Source organism: Rosa rugosa, chromosome 3 (genome assembly GCF_958449725.1).
Source record: "Rosa rugosa chromosome 3, drRosRugo1.1, whole genome shotgun sequence".
NCBI lineage: Eukaryota > Viridiplantae > Streptophyta > Magnoliopsida > Rosales > Rosaceae > Rosa > Rosa rugosa.
Genome location: NC_084822.1, coordinates 19,584,937 through 19,600,556, shown reverse-complemented (window position 1 = coordinate 19,600,556; position 15,620 = coordinate 19,584,937). Strand labels below are relative to the sequence as shown.

The 15,620-nt window shown below is 36.9% G+C and overlaps 1 protein-coding gene and 1 pseudogene across 2 annotated transcripts; both read left to right on the top strand.

Annotated features, from left to right (window-relative positions):
- The first annotated feature begins 6,292 nt into the window (after positions 1-6,292).
- LOC133737392 (probable prefoldin subunit 4) lies at positions 6,293-6,684 on the top strand (annotated as a pseudogene).
- Positions 6,685-13,064: 6,380 nt separating this feature from the next.
- Positions 13,065-15,530, top strand: LOC133738923 (rRNA-processing protein utp23). 2 transcript variants are annotated; one of them, XM_062166602.1, is made up of 6 exons: positions 13,065-13,195; positions 13,454-13,748; positions 13,836-13,956; positions 14,106-14,399; positions 14,891-14,950; positions 15,164-15,530. In XM_062166602.1, exons 2-6 carry the CDS (start codon positions 13,465-13,467, stop codon positions 15,251-15,253), a joined length of 849 nt encoding a protein of 282 aa, XP_062022586.1. In that variant the 5' UTR covers positions 13,065-13,195; positions 13,454-13,464; the 3' UTR covers positions 15,254-15,530. The 2 variants fall into 2 exon arrangements, with proteins under 2 accessions (XP_062022586.1, XP_062022587.1); XM_062166603.1 differs by having other exon boundaries at positions 13,084-13,195; positions 13,451-13,748.
- Positions 15,531-15,620: the final 90 nt, after the last annotated feature.

Here is a 15,620-nt window from a genome sequence, read left to right as displayed (position 1 = left end):
CATAAACTTTGATGTACTCGTTGGCTATATTAATAAAAATTTGAGTTCATTCATATCAACTCTATGTTATTTGCGCCAACGGATCTCATGCAGAAACGCTAGTGAGAATGGAACTAAGTTCCTTTGCATCGCCTCAAATTGTTGCGGACAAATGCGCATCTTAAATAAACTTATGTGTCTGTCTAGTGGACTTTATGTCACCACTATTCTAGCCATTGAATCCAATAAAGTCGTAAGAGAAGATCTCGTGGATTCAGACACATATTGGCTTTGACACGACATGTTAGGTCATCCTGGTCGTGATATGATGATTTGTCTATTAAAGACTTCACACAAACATCCTTTCATTCGAGCGAAACGAAGTACGAATCAAAAATTGATTCCCGGACAATGTAGGACAGTCGCCGTCCTTAATGATGATGCCTATAGTGGCGCCATTGTCTCCCATTTTTCTTCCAAAAACCACTTCTGTCACCTCGGCCCAACCAAAATTCTCATTGGTTGCTTCTAAGTCACATGGCTAGTTTTGCAAGGACTGCTTCTTAGCCAAATTGGGATCCAAACCATCCTATCCATGCCAAAGGATACCAAGGAGCTTATTTCATTTTTACAAAGAATCCAAGGGGATATTTGTGGACCTATTCAACCACCTTGCAAACTATTTAGATATTTTATGGTGTTGGTTGACGCATCGACTCGTTGGTGACATGTTGTGCTTTTGTCCACTAGAAACGCTACTTATGCTAAACTCTTAGCACAGATCATTCGTCTACGGGCTCACCACCTGGATCATCCGATTAAATCAATAAGTCTTGATAATACTAGAAAGTTTACATAAAAAACTTTTGATGATTATTGCATCTCTATTGGGATTGATGTTGAACATCTAGTTCCCCATGTTCACACCCAAAATGGTCTTGCAGAAGCCACCATTAAAAAACGAACAAAAATTTGCAATTGAATGACTGAAAAACTTACCACCGAATGAATGAGGGCAATTTTTATCCTTTATTCAATTCAAATTTTTTTTTTTTTTGTTATTTCATTCGCTCGTTCAAATAAAAAGAATGTCATTCGCTTGTAAATACTTTTTCCTTCTAACATTCGTTCGAAAGTTTATTTGTTTGGATGATAAATGTGGGAAGCTGAGGAGGATGGTTGGTTCATAATCTCACTCCCCTCTTGCCGACCTCGACCTCTCTCACAGCATTTCTTCGTCTTGATGGCTCTGATGTTTTGGTAGCTGAGTTTGAGAAAATGTCATCTCAAGAACGAGAACAAGAGAAAAATTTTCAATATTAGTTTCCACTGCAGTAGTCCAACGAGTATATTATTGGTTTGTGGCATGGAACCACAATTTTGTGGATTCAGCTTTTAACTGAGCTACTAGTTGGAGTGGATTCACAGTGTACTGTAAACCATATAGCAAAAGACCCAAATAACAAGAGGATTTATAAGATTTTAGAGAGCGAAATTGAAGATAAGTTTGTACAAATCATCAAATGCTCTATGGAGATGGAAAGCGGTGCAAGGAAATGGTTGAGTTTGTCCGAGATCAAATGAAGTAATTCATACGTATTGGAGGCATACCTACTCTAAAAGATGTTGACACGACTGCTACTGCATATTTTCATCAGTTCTATCCTATGGACCATAAAAAACATCTTCCATCCATAGTCTACATATGTGGTTCGATGCCTCATCTATATAAATATGACGTTATTGAAGTTGGGGATGTGCCTAAAAATGCGCTCTTTAAACAAGATAAGGTTTTTGGAAGTGGAAGCGGCTCCGTTGACGAATTACGCAAGTTACAAGTATTGAAAGCACCAATAGACATGAACGTCATAAAGAATAAATTGATAAGAGCAACACTCGTGGATCCTCATACTGGTGGACGTCTTCAAGTTTATTCTTTGAAGGATGGGACTTGTGTGTCCAAGTATGAAGGACATTTGATGAATGAGCTGCATAACCCTATTTATGCAGACATACTTTTAGGTGGAAAAAGTATGTTTGCTATAATTCATACAAGACATGCGGTAATCTTGAGTCCGCAAGACTTAATGCAAGACCTAGAAAGATTCGATACAAGTGTTCATACTCACTGGTTATGCTTTGTCAAGAGATTTCTAGTGTACCGAGTGATACTTTCATCACCAGAATGTTGCCCTAACTGGTTCGGTTCTTGTGAAGTGTTCAAAGAACTTATTCGGCGTCAAAGATATTCCATTGAAAACTGTTATTGTGACTATTACCTTGAATATGCTAGTAGTAAGATACTATATCGAGCACTGAACATAGAGTCATTTGATGATTTGGCTGACCCTTTAGGATTAGGATAGTTTGGTGGAATGCATGTTTGTTATGCATACATTTCTTCTTTCCAACACATATTTCTGATTTTTTTTTTTTTTGTTTATTTCTTTTTCTCTCATATATGTAGTTTTTGTATGGTTTCTCCCTTCTTAATTCGTTTTTAGGTCTTACTAACGTGATTTCTTCAATTCGCAGCTACCTTTATCATAAACTTGGTAAGAAGTTTTTGTTTATGTTTGATATAGAATCGATTATGGTGTTATAGGTAATATTTGCCATAGGGTGTTATGGTGTTATATCAATTATGTTTGATATAAAAAGTTTCGCAATTGAATGAAGGATAAAAGTTACCCTCATTCATTTAGTGGATAACTGTTTTCAGTCATTCAATTGCAAATTTTTGTTCACGTTCAAATAAAAAGAATGTCATTCACTTGTAAATATCTTTTTCCTTCATTCATTCGCACAAAAGTTTATTTACTTGAATGATGAGGGTGTGGAAGCTGAGGATGATAGTTTTATTTGCAATGTATAGAGAGTAAATCAAAATGACATATATAACAATAGAAGTAGAAAGATATAGCCGAAAGAAAAGAGAAAAAAAAATGAGATGTTAAAAATAGAGTGATTATGAATTCATTAAGGGATAATTAAGACATTTTCACTCACCATATGTTTTTTTTTTTTAATGATTGTGGAAAATAAGGTTAAAAATCAACTTTCTTTTTTTTTAGAAGAAACGTGAACACTTTTCATTACTCCGGCCAACAAAGTTACAAAGGAACCCGCCACATGTGTGGCCCCGATTCTTAAATACTCAAACTTGATTATTTTCAATATTTATCATAATCTTTAGACACATGCGCCCACATTCTTAGTACAAACCTAGAAACAACTAATGGATCATTGTAAACAAATTGAGCTACTGTGGTTTTGCCAATGCCAGACATACTGACAAGTGGAATCACACCAACATCCTCTTTTTGACTCTTGAATAACCATTTAATCACTTGCTCCTTCTCATATTCCCTTCCAAATACCCTAAAATTATCTATGACGGAGGAACCACCAGTAATGCGCAGAGTTTATGGGGAACTCACCTTGGCTCTTGCTGAGATGAAAAAACCTTCAATTTCTTGACACCGGCAGTTGACAGTATCAAGCATATCCGTTACCTCTTGCTTTAGCTTTAGCTCTATATACTTGATGTCACCAACACCCACTCTATCATCCTCAGCTTCCACACCCTCATCATTCAAGTAAATAAACTTTTGTGCGAATGAATGAAGGAAAAAGATATTTACAAGTGAATGACATTCTTTTTATTTGAACGAGCGAACGAAAGAATGAACAAAAATTTGCAATTGAGTGACTGAAAACAGTTATCCATTAAATGAATGAGGGTAACTTTTATCCTCATTCAATTGCAAAACTTTTTTTGTTCTTTCATTCGCTTGTTCAAATAAAATAAAAATTCATTCACTTGTAATTTTTTTTCCTTCATTCATTCGCTCGAAAGTTATTTGCTTGGATGATGAGGGTGGGGAAGTTGAGGATGATAGTTTCATTCATAATGTATATGGAGTAAATAAAACTGAAATATAACAACAAAAATAGAAATATAGCTGAAAGAAAAAAAAAAAGATATGTTAAAGAAATTTTTTTTTTTTTGAAACAGAAACATTGAAGATAAGTATATTTAAGAGGTTTTTCGATCCAAGTCCTTTTTGTTATATAAAAGTTGGATGTAGTCCGCGCATCTTTTCTTGTTAATTGCGGTCCATTTGCTTTTTTTAATAGTCCATTTTACCCTTAGAACCAAATAAGGTAAATAATTCCAAATTCACTAATTAAATCACAATTTTAGCTCAATTTTAAATTTCAAATTCAAATTCCTAAATTTAGAATTCATCAATGAATAATTTTTAGACATATAAGATTAAATGCATTCCTATGAAATCAATATACCTAAGACGTAGGTATCGAATACTTATATACCTATATTACAGGATGAAAAACTTTAGAACAAAAATTTAAACATTATTACTTCAATTGTATCTATATAATGGGAGAGGATCCTCTCCTAAGCTAAATTCTCTCCTAACCTTCCTAAGCTTTTCATCCTAAACCGCCACGTGTCCAAAATAGATCCAACGGCTCCTATCTTGTATTGTCGTTATTTGGGGCCGTGACCACTTACCCAATTTCAGCTTAAAAATTGCCCACTTACTCCACTAAGAGTTTTTTACCCCACTTACCCAATCTAACATCTTTTGACAATTTTGCCCCTATTATTAAATTTTCACTCTCTCCTCTCAGTCTCTCTCTCTCCCTCCCCCTCCCCCTCTTCGATCCATTTTCTCTCTCCTCCCCCCCCTCACCGATTTCTCTCTCTCTCTCTCTCTCGATCCGCACCTCCGGTGCGGCATCAAACTTCAGATTAGAGCTTTCTCTCTCCGGTGCAGTGGTGCGGCGTCGAACTCCGGATCATGCCTGAAGCTCTCTCTCTCCAGTGCGGCGGTGCGGCGTCGAACTCCGGATCATGCCTGAAGCTCTCTCTCTCCACCGGCGGTGCGGCCTCGAACTCCAGATCACTGCTGAAGCTCTCTCTTCACCTCCGGTGCGACGTCGAACTCAGGAATCACGCCTGAAGCTCCGGTCGGAGATACTGGAGTTTAACTAAGTCTAGATGCAGAACGTCGGTGAGGCTATCGTCGGCGGCGAGGCCGATAACAGGTTGGTGTAGACCACTGCTCTGCTTATGCTGCTCTTCGCAATTCCCTCCACTGCTTCTGCTACGGGTCTCGGGCCTCACTCATCGAAGTCGGAGAAGGGAGATCTGCAACCGTCGAAGTCAAAGATGGGAGGAGAAGAAGAAGTGGGTGCCCAGAGCATTTTCTGGGTGCCGGAATCCAACCAGCTCATTTCGCAAGTCAAGGATTTCGTTGCTTCAGTTGGTTGAGTTGTCTACGCGTTGTGCTCTGATAGGTCCTTGTGGTTGTATTCAAGATAGGTTGCGTAAGTCCTACTGCTACGTTCACTTTTAAAAGGGACTGACGTCCTTGTTATTGTTTTGCTGTATATGAGATTCACCCAATTTTTAAATCATAATTAAATTAGTATACGATTTTAACATTTTGGTTGGAAGTGGTTATATACACAATGTCAAATTACGAGGTCATTTGACAATATGGGTTGTTGCTAGAAGTTATTGTTTTGTTTATTATGATTTGGTTGGGCAATAATAAGATCATTAGTGGGCACTAAAACGATTATTGGAAGATAATAATAAGATTATTGGGGGGCAATAATATGATTATTGGGAGGCAATAATATGAGTATTGGGGGGCAATAATATGCATATAAATTGATCAATTGTTCATGTAGTGATTCATTTTGGTTTTGGGAGTTTATGCAATTCACTGGAGGGCAATAATATGATTATTGGAGGCAATAATATGAGTATTAGGGGGCAATAATATGATTACTAGGGTGTAATAATATGGTTACTGGGGGGCAATAATATGGTTACCGGTCGCCAGTCCGGTAGCCGGATTCCGGATTCCGGTGACCGGTCGCCGGATTCCGGTTATCGGTCGCTGGAGTCCGGTCACCAGTCACCGGAGTTAAGCAAGGTCTTCAATGACTTATTTCTCTAAGTGACAAAAAAGGAGAGGCAAAATTGTCCCAAAAATAAATAAAAATGAATTAAAAAATACTTAATTGGGTATTAGGGAAATAATCTCTTAGAGTGTTTGGGTAAGTGGGCAATCTCTTAGAGTGTTTGGGTAAGTGGGCAATTTTTAAGCTAAAATTGGGTAAATGATCATTTCCCCTTCTATCTTTTGCAGCTTAATCTGACGGCTGAAATTTCTCATCCACTTTGCCTGCTCTCTCTCTCTCTCCCTCCCTCCTTCTTCACCTTAATCAACTACAGTCCTCCACAAGCCTGTGTGTTTCTTCAACCTCTTGAATTGAATCGAAGACCCAACAAAGTGGAGGATCCGAAACGGAGGTGACATGGGAGGACCAGCAGAACATCAACAAATTTGGGAGATTGAATAACCGGCTTCACGAGCTAGAGGACGAGATCAAAGTTGCAAAGGAATCAAATGATCACTTGGAGGATGCATGGAATGAATTGATTCTCACAGATGAGGAAGTGGTGCTGTTCCAGATTGGCGAAGTCTTTGCCCATGTTCAGAAAGAAGAAGTGGAGAACAGATACAAGAAATGAAAGAGGTAACTAGCAAAATTTTAGGGAAACTCCATGAAGAGAAGAAATCTGTTCTTGCACAGATGACCGAATTGAAGCAAATTTTATAGGGAAAGTTCAAGGACTCCATCAATCTGGAGGAGGATTGAAAGGGACTTATGATTGATTTGTATTAAGTTTTTTTCTCTCTCCTGTTCTTGCACAGATGACCGAATTGAAGCAAATTTTATAGGGAAAGTTCAAGGACTCCATCAATCTGGAGGAGGATTGAAAGGGACTTAGTATCCATTTTACTTCAACTCCAGTTCCACTTCGGTTCAATTTTTTTTTTTGTTGGTCTTTATTAAGTTCTTGACTCATCTTTATGGGCCGTTTTCGTGGTTAATAAATTTCTTTCTGGGATTGGTTGGGATTCAATTGATGGGATGGAATTGGTTGGCACAGAATTGGGGTTGAATGTTGATCATCAATTGAATTGTTGTTGTTCAAACCATGGCCAATACCCAGACTGATCATCAATGCCACAGGACATGTTGCTCAAGCTTTTTTCTTTGGCCATCTGGTCAATCCTCTGAGAGCATTGGACTTGATGATGGGTTTTGATGAAAAAGTTGCAGAAGGCCTTATCATTGTAGTAGTAGATGTAGGAAAGAAGGATCTGCTTATAATTATTGGGTTTGATGCGATGATAGAGGACTATTAATAAATGGAGGAGTTCTTGAAATATCCAACTTGATTTCTGCAGAGTTGTTTTCACTTCTATTGCTGCAAGAACTCTGTCTCTTTTATATTCAGGTTGATAGATTCTGCTGGTTCTCTATTTTTTGACTGCCAGTATCTGCAAGACCCATATCAGAAATCAACGTGGTCAAATTCCCTACTCTACATATTCAAGAAATCACCGAAATCAAACAAAACCCAAAATAAGAAGAACAGATCGAGGGGGAAGAAAGGCCTGTGAAGGAAGAGACGAACAGAGAGACAAGAAAGATAGAAAAAGAAAGCTTGTGTGGACCGTTGGATTCGTTATATCCACGTGTCACTACCTAGTTAAAAGCTTAGGTAGGTTAGGCAGATTAGGAGGTTAGGAGAGGATCCTCTAGGTATTTAAAGTTGTATAGTAGAGATTTGACCTACCTAAACATACGAAGCAGGAAAAAGAAACATAGAATATATTACTAATCTAATCAAAAGGTACAAATATGTACATAAAAACCTATACCTAATTAAAAGATAAAAGGTATGAAAGAGAAAGTGAGAGATAATGAGAGATCCTTAGATATAGAGATATAGAAAAACTTGTAAATTTTTTAAACTTGTGAAATCTTACCTATAAATGAGGCATGTAAATGTGGAATAAAAATGTCTGATCAAATTCTGTGGCAAATATTACCTATAACACCATAATCGATTCTATATCAAACATAAACAAAAACTTCATACCAAGTTTATGATAAAGGTAGCTGCGAATTGAAGAAATCACGTTAGTAAGACCTAAAAACGAATTAAGAATGGAGAAACCATACAAAAACTACATATATGAGAGAAAAAGAAATAAACAAAAAAAAATCAGAAGTATGTGTTGGAAAGAAGAAATGTATGGAAGAAGGAGAGGAAAAAATAGATGATTCGGTAGAAAAGAAGAAGAAGAAGAAGAAGAAGGAGAAGGAGAAGGAAACAATATGTAATAGGCAATAGCAAGGAAAAATAATGTCTTAATATATAAAGATTCCTCTTTTGAATTCAATCAAGGATCTAATAATGTTAATTAAAGTCAACATATTAAATTTGCTAATTTTACATTAACAAGATTGCAATAATTTAAAATTATAATTAATTTATTGATTTTTACTGTTTATTGTAGAATATATTAAATAAGGGTATGTTAGGAATCGAAAATTTAGGTGTTGAATCAGCAAGATAGAAAATGAAACAAATCCAACGTGGCAGGTGAGTCATAAGACCGCGATTAATAAAAAAATTCATCCGGACTACATCCAATATGGGGTGTGAGTTTTGGACTTAAATCAAATTAACTCTTTTTTTCTTTTGGTCTAATACAAAAGTAATTCATACCATTTTTTTTTTTTTTGAAGTAAAGATGAAATTGTATTAATGATTCATACGATTACAATCGTACTGTAGGGCATCCAGAACAATTCATACCATTTAAGACTTGATATATGAGAAAATTGCAGATTGAGAAATGGATAAAGATGAAGAGGAGGCCTAGGTACAAGATTAACATGACGGGATTGTCTAAGAATTTGGACATTTTGATTTTTTTTTGTTTTGAGATCAACCATAAATCAGGACTAAAATTTTGAAAATATTGGCAAAATATCGCCAATATTTTTGTTTTTGGGAGGGTCCAAAATTATCGTGATATACCAGCTACATTTCGGTCGATATTTGCGGAATTTCCCAAAATTTCGTGAAATATCGAGATTTTTCCAATATTTTGGTGAAATCAGAGATGATTCGGGAAAAGAATCTCTCACATGCAAAGTCAAGACAATGGCCCCCACCACGTGCTGACTATTAGTTGGCCTAAAATTGCTGCTGCTTGTGGTAAATACACTTGGTGCAATTATCAAGATCATCCTACTTGAATTTACGAAAAGTTGGATAGAGTAGTTACTTCATTAATTGTCACTAATATGCCTATTTTCCATTCTAATCATGCTCCCATAGTTCTTTCTTTTCATGTTTCTATTAATTCTTGTTCCAGACTTTTTAAATTGGAAGCAATGTGGTTACAACACCTTGACTTTTCTAATGTTGTTCAAAATGCTTTATCTAATCACTATACCGGTAGGATCCGGCTCCTCTAAAGTGAGGAGTGCGTGAATTTACTTCAATTTCATAAAATCTGAACGCTCCACATAATCTAACGGTAATAAGATTTGACACATCACAGATTGAGATTTTAGTCTAAACAATGTCTAACTTGCCGTTAACCCTATGGAAAAAAAAAAAAAGTTTGGGGATTTGACGTGATGTTTCTCCTGCTGCGTTTTCTCTTTCTTCCATGGAAACTCTGCTACGCTTTAAAGCACCACTTCTATGGCTTGTAAGGTTCCAGATTGAGTTTCCATGAAAAGAGAAGTTTTCTCCTGCTGCATTTTCTCTTTCTTATTGCTTCATAGTTGAATTTGCTGCTTGCCAATTCATCGAAAGTTTGAAACAAACAGAAGTGTTTCAAGCAATACCAAATGAGATCGGTATAATACCTGCTTCTCAATTAACTTTCAATGGCAAATTGAAGAAGTCGGCAAACGCCGCAAAGAGACGGAAAGTACTTATGAATTTAACTTTGGGGTACAATTGGATGCAATAACAAATAGTACTATTCTTCTTGATTAAGGAGAGACTCAAAGTTATCAATACCTAGATCGTGTTTATCATTATGATTCTATAATTGTGTACATTACCAAAACCTGCACATCAATGGTTTCCAGAAATTTATTCTTCAACTATTTATGGATGAGTTTCCATGGAAGCACAGAGACATAGAGAAATAGCAAACGCAGCAGTGATGCACGGGAGAAACCATCACGTCAAAGCCCTTGGTTTTTTTTTTTTTTTTTAGTTAACGGCAAGTTAGACATTGTTTAGACTAAAATCTCAATCTGTGATGTGTCAAATCTTATGACCGTTAGATTATGTAGAGCGTTCAGATTTTATGAAATTGAAGTAAATTCACGCACTCCTCACTTTAGAGGAGCCGGATCCATACCGGTACTGCCTTTCAACAGTTTGTTTCTTTACCAATTGCTTTCAATTTCTGTTGAAGCAATGGAATAGAACTAATTTTGGCAATATCTTCCATAAAAAAGAATTCTAGGTAATTTACAAGCTGAGCAACTGCCTTACTCTTCTGATTATAATATAGAACATTTGTTTCAAGAATCCAATATTACGAAACAACTAAATGATTTAGCTTCCGCTGAAGAGCTGTTCTGGCTTCAAAGAGTAAGAACTAACTGGATTAACTTTGGTGACAAAAATAACTCTTACTTCCAGTACTAGAAAAAAGAAGAAAGGAGTCATTTTTCTTAAAGATGACAATGGTCTGATCATTACTGATTCTACTAAGATCAATTTCCTTTTTAGACCTAGTTTCATAAAGCGTTTTACTCCTACTACTCATCCTACTTCTTTAGTAGTTACTTATTTTCTTAATAATTTAAAGCCTACGATTTCTCATCAAGATAATGTAATGCTCATGGCTCTGATTACAGAAGAAGTTTCTACTGCTATTTTCCAAATTGGTGCGTTAAAAGCTCCTGGACTTGATGGAATTCATGCTCTCTTTTACCATAAGTACTGGCATGATTGACAAGTGATTTTCATGCTCAAAGGAGCTGCTCCAGAAGCCAACTGAAAATAGGAAAGAAATTAATCCCCCCATGATCCAAAGAAAATGGGAAAGAAATAAGCTTCTGAATATTCTTTTCTTAGCTTTAGCGCTCTTCTATGCATGATTGACAAGTGCAAATTGTAACATAGGTTTCTCAAAACTAAAATCAGCATTGTTAAAACTAACTTATGCATTCTAACAGAAAATTTGTTTGTTAAGATACAATGAATTCTTCAATCACTAAACACGCAAATGCATGTAATTCGTTGTTCAAACAACCGTACAGAGTTCTTAATTAGTAAGGCTTGATGAAAAATCCGTTGTTGAACTTGATTAATTGCTCTTCAAATATAAATTTTAACACTTATATAAGTCATTACATATATATAAGATATATAGCTAGAGAAACATGTAAAAATAAAGTGATCAAAAATCAAAGCACAACAAATCAAAATTGTTATTTCCTAGCTAGTACCATATCCTCTAACTACTCCTTTGATCTTCTTGGTTGAAATTTGTGTTCAAATTTTGTCCGCCAAAAGAGTCATTGTATCTCGGAGAAGGTTGGCTCTTTTTTGGAGCTGGTGGACACGAACGGCCTTCAGAGGAACGATCTTCATACGAATTGTCTTTCTTCTTATCTCCAGCCATCGTCCACTTGTTGCCTTCTTGCGACATATTTGAAAATCTCGTACGTCTTGATTAATCTCAATTAGCCAAGTAACAACAAAAGTTTCACACACAAAGTGCTTTGAGAATAAATTGTGAAGACCACATAGGCCAAGACCTCGTTATATAGATTATTTTTTTCCCAGATCCAAACGGATTCCTAGCTAGTCAAGCTGAGACAAGTGTGTTTGCTAAAGAAACTAGGAAAGAATAATATTACAACCCAGCACAAATAGGAAAAGCATTATGTTTGTGGAAAAAAGTGGGATGACATAAAAATCTCTGCCGTACACGTGAGCAGGCATAAAAATCTCTGCCGTACACGTGAGCAGGCACATGAACAATTGGTTCAACAAAAGGATGAATATATGGGTAAACTATGTACTCTGTTTGCCCAAGTTTGTTCATCCGGAGGATCAGCTTTACTGAGATAGTGAGATTTACTAGTCTTTTTTTGGTCAATAAAGTGAATTAATTTACAATAAATATCATTGGATTAACGTAATAAGAGGCAGGGGAATGAAGAAGAGGATTACCAAAAGTAGAAGAAGCAATTGAAAGCTAGAATGAGGCTCCAAGGCTCCAACTGATGATGACTCAATTGCAAGACAACATCTGATGCCTGAATGTTGTCAATCTCTGCTGACTCGAACATGATCAAGTTTTGATGCTCAACACTGATCGAGCTCATCTTTTTCCTCTGGATGGCTGGATGGCATGGGGCCATTCAAATATAAGAGTTTGGAGCTTCCATGCATGAGCACTGAAAGCGCGCAGTTTCTTCATTGTCACAAAAGTCATAGACCAATGCACATCCATATATCAAAAACACAAAAACAAGGGAAAGTGTGACAGACAGACCCCAATATTGAAATTCTACACGAGTCGATTAAACTTCACATGGCAGAAAATGCATTTGGAATGGAGCATGATCCATTAACTTGCATTTTCTAATGTAACCAAACAAGGAAATTAAGAACACATGGGGTAGTCCGTCGACTTACTGAGACTGAGATTGAGACTGAGACCGTAAGAAGCCACATTTGCTGCCTTAATTAAGTTTTTTACAATAAAAAGAAGAAAATTAGAAAAAGAATGATGAATAAGTTGAAGTACCAACACACAATACATACACTGAAGAGGGTTGGAGGCCTAGATTCCAGGGCAAGTTAGTGCATAGAATGACCTTGCTTTTTGCAGCAGAAGCAAAACGTCAGGGCTTCTCTGATGTTGGATCCCTTCAAATTGATAGGACCGTCTTCTCCCTTCAAATTGAGTAAAAAAAAAACGTATCCCACGTATCGTATCGCATCGTTTCGTATCGCATCGCATCGTATCGTATCGTTTCGTATCGCATCGTAACCAGTACGCGTGTCTGTGAATCGATCTGATACCCAAGTTTGGATACGTATCGTATCTTGTAAATAAATTGGATACAACGGGGTATATTAGACTTTCTAACAAACAGAATTTTTTTTTTTTTTTAGAAGATATAACCTAATTTCATCGAACCTAAAGTCCCGCTGTTTTTCTCCTTGTCTTCCTACTCGCCCAAACAGAGGGATCACACACTTGAGATAGAAATCAGTTCGCGCAAGAGAAGAGAAGAGACTGTTGTTCAAGTTGAGGTAGGTTTCCATCGTTCAATCTTTGACTTTTCAGTTTCTTATTTCAAATTCCAATTGGGTATATGTGATTTCTGGGTTGGGTGTATTGGGTATAATCGCAAATTGAATTAGTTAAGTGAACAACTGTGTTTTCCAGCAACATGAGTGATGTTGGTTCCCTTCTAGTAACCCTTGTAGTGCAGTTGCCATCCCTCAGTTGGCTACTGTCTTAGTTATGGTTTGTTACTTATACTGAAAGGACTATTATTTCTGGAGTAGGAGGACACAAAATGAGAGTGAAGAAGCAGAAGCGTCACAGGAAGATTGTGCGGTTCTACACAGCTTGTTATGGGTTCAGACAGCCGTATAAGGTGCTCTGTGATGTCACTTTTGTGCATCACCTTGTCACCCATCGCATCACCCCTGCTGACAAGGCCCTTTCTCATATCGTTGGTGCCCCTGTCACGCTATTCACTACCAAATGTGCTGTTGCTGAGTTGAAGATGCACGGTTCGAGCCTCGGTCCCTCCCATTCCGAGTCTCTTGAAGCTGCTAACAGCCTCATTACTGCAAGGTATATATATATATAACTATCCTGTATCTTTTATTGTAATAGAGATTATTTCATTATTTCTTAGTTGGGATTTGTACTCTTTTTTAGGTGTGATCATGAGGAAGCCATGAGTGCTGATGATTGCATCATGGATGTTATTGGCAAAGATAATTCCGAGCACTTCTTTGTTGCTACTCAGCAGGCTGATCTTCGTAAGAGCATTCTCAAGGTATAGTCTCTTTCTGTTGTTTATGTATATTGCTATTGTTGCTGTTGTCTACTTTTCCCACTGCATACAAGCATTGACCTCTTGTTTACCCTCGTAAGTTGCCTTTTCTTCATGCAACCGTGTCTTGATGGACTTTTGATTCCGTGCAGATTCCAGGTGTCCCTGTTGTATACGCTCTGAGAACTGCTCTTTTGCTTGAGGCGCCATCTGCTGCCCAGCGCCAGTTCGTCAAAACTTCTGAAGAACAACGTTTGCATATGACTGACTTGGAATATAAGATGTTGGAAAAGAGGGCAAAGAATCTGTTGGAAAAGGATTCCTCTGATGAAGATGTTGGTTGTGGAGATCAGAACTTGGAAGTGCAGGTTCTTGAAAAGAAGCGCACTACTAGGAAAGAATTGGGTGTGAAAGATAAAGTTCAGTTTAAGAGAAAGAGGGCGAAGGTAGGTATCCCAGGCCCATTTCTTTTTGCTTACTTATAATATCTTGTGTGTTCCTCAACATGTCTGCTCATATCTAGTCCCATGTACGATTTTACAGTTCCTACCTCAGATCAACTTGATTAACTGCACTTAATATGAGGCAAGATGTTTGAAGAAAAGGCATTGTATGTGCTTATATGGATTTTGAAAACTCTTCTAGTATTTTTGTACTTGAAGTAAGATAACTGTATCCTAGAAGATAACTGGTCTTTAAAAAGTCTGTTAGCAGATTCTCACGAGTCTGATTACATAGAAGTAATTTGTCGATTTCTATGTCTCTCACTTTTAAGGCATATATTCATGTACTCTTTCCAAATTTTGATCGACATTAGTTTTCGTGCTAAGAAAAAAAGAAAGAAGAAGACTCATGTGGCATGCTACTGCTGTTTGAAAACGGTTGCTTAAGATCAATATTCCGATGCTTATGTATTCTTTTTCTTGCAAATTTGCAGGGTCCAAACCCCCTTTCATGTAAGCCGAAAAAGACTTTGAAAAGACCAGATTCAAGGAAGGTAAGCTTGCAAATAACATGAGGGCAATTATTTGATGTTTATGTTTATCTTTGGAGTGATATATGTATTAAGTTCAAAGGAGGTTTGATGCATTCAATTGTCTTGAGAAACTGATATATGTCTCGACAATTTTTAGATCTTGTGGAGAAAAAATAATAGTATAATATGTTTCTATTGCTTGACATATCTTTGAGATCCTCAAATTTCATGCAGGAAAAGAATGATGAAGATACCAGTATGAGGAGTAGAAAGAAGCGGAAGAGATCACGGAAAGGCAAAAACCCTGTGAAGGCAGATGGTTAATGACCCTCAGCAGTATAGGTTTGAAAAATGGCGCTTCTAGGGTTGATAACTTAAATGAGCACCATTTCAGGGGAATGGTATTTGCTTTCACCATCAGGATAGTTGAAATGAATGGTCTTGGTACTGGAAGTACACTGCTTCTTATGATTTCTCAGACTTACTCATCGTGTACTTTTGCAATCGCACCAATTTTGTTTGCATCCTTGCATAAGTATTACAAACTCCAAATGCAAATCTTGCACTTTGATAACAGGCAGGCGGAAGCTAATTTGAAATCTCTAGCAAGTCTGCTTTAATTGTTGGTTGAAACTTGATGCTCAAGCTTTTCAAGTGCACATGCTTGGCAGAAGGTGGTGATCTATTAGAC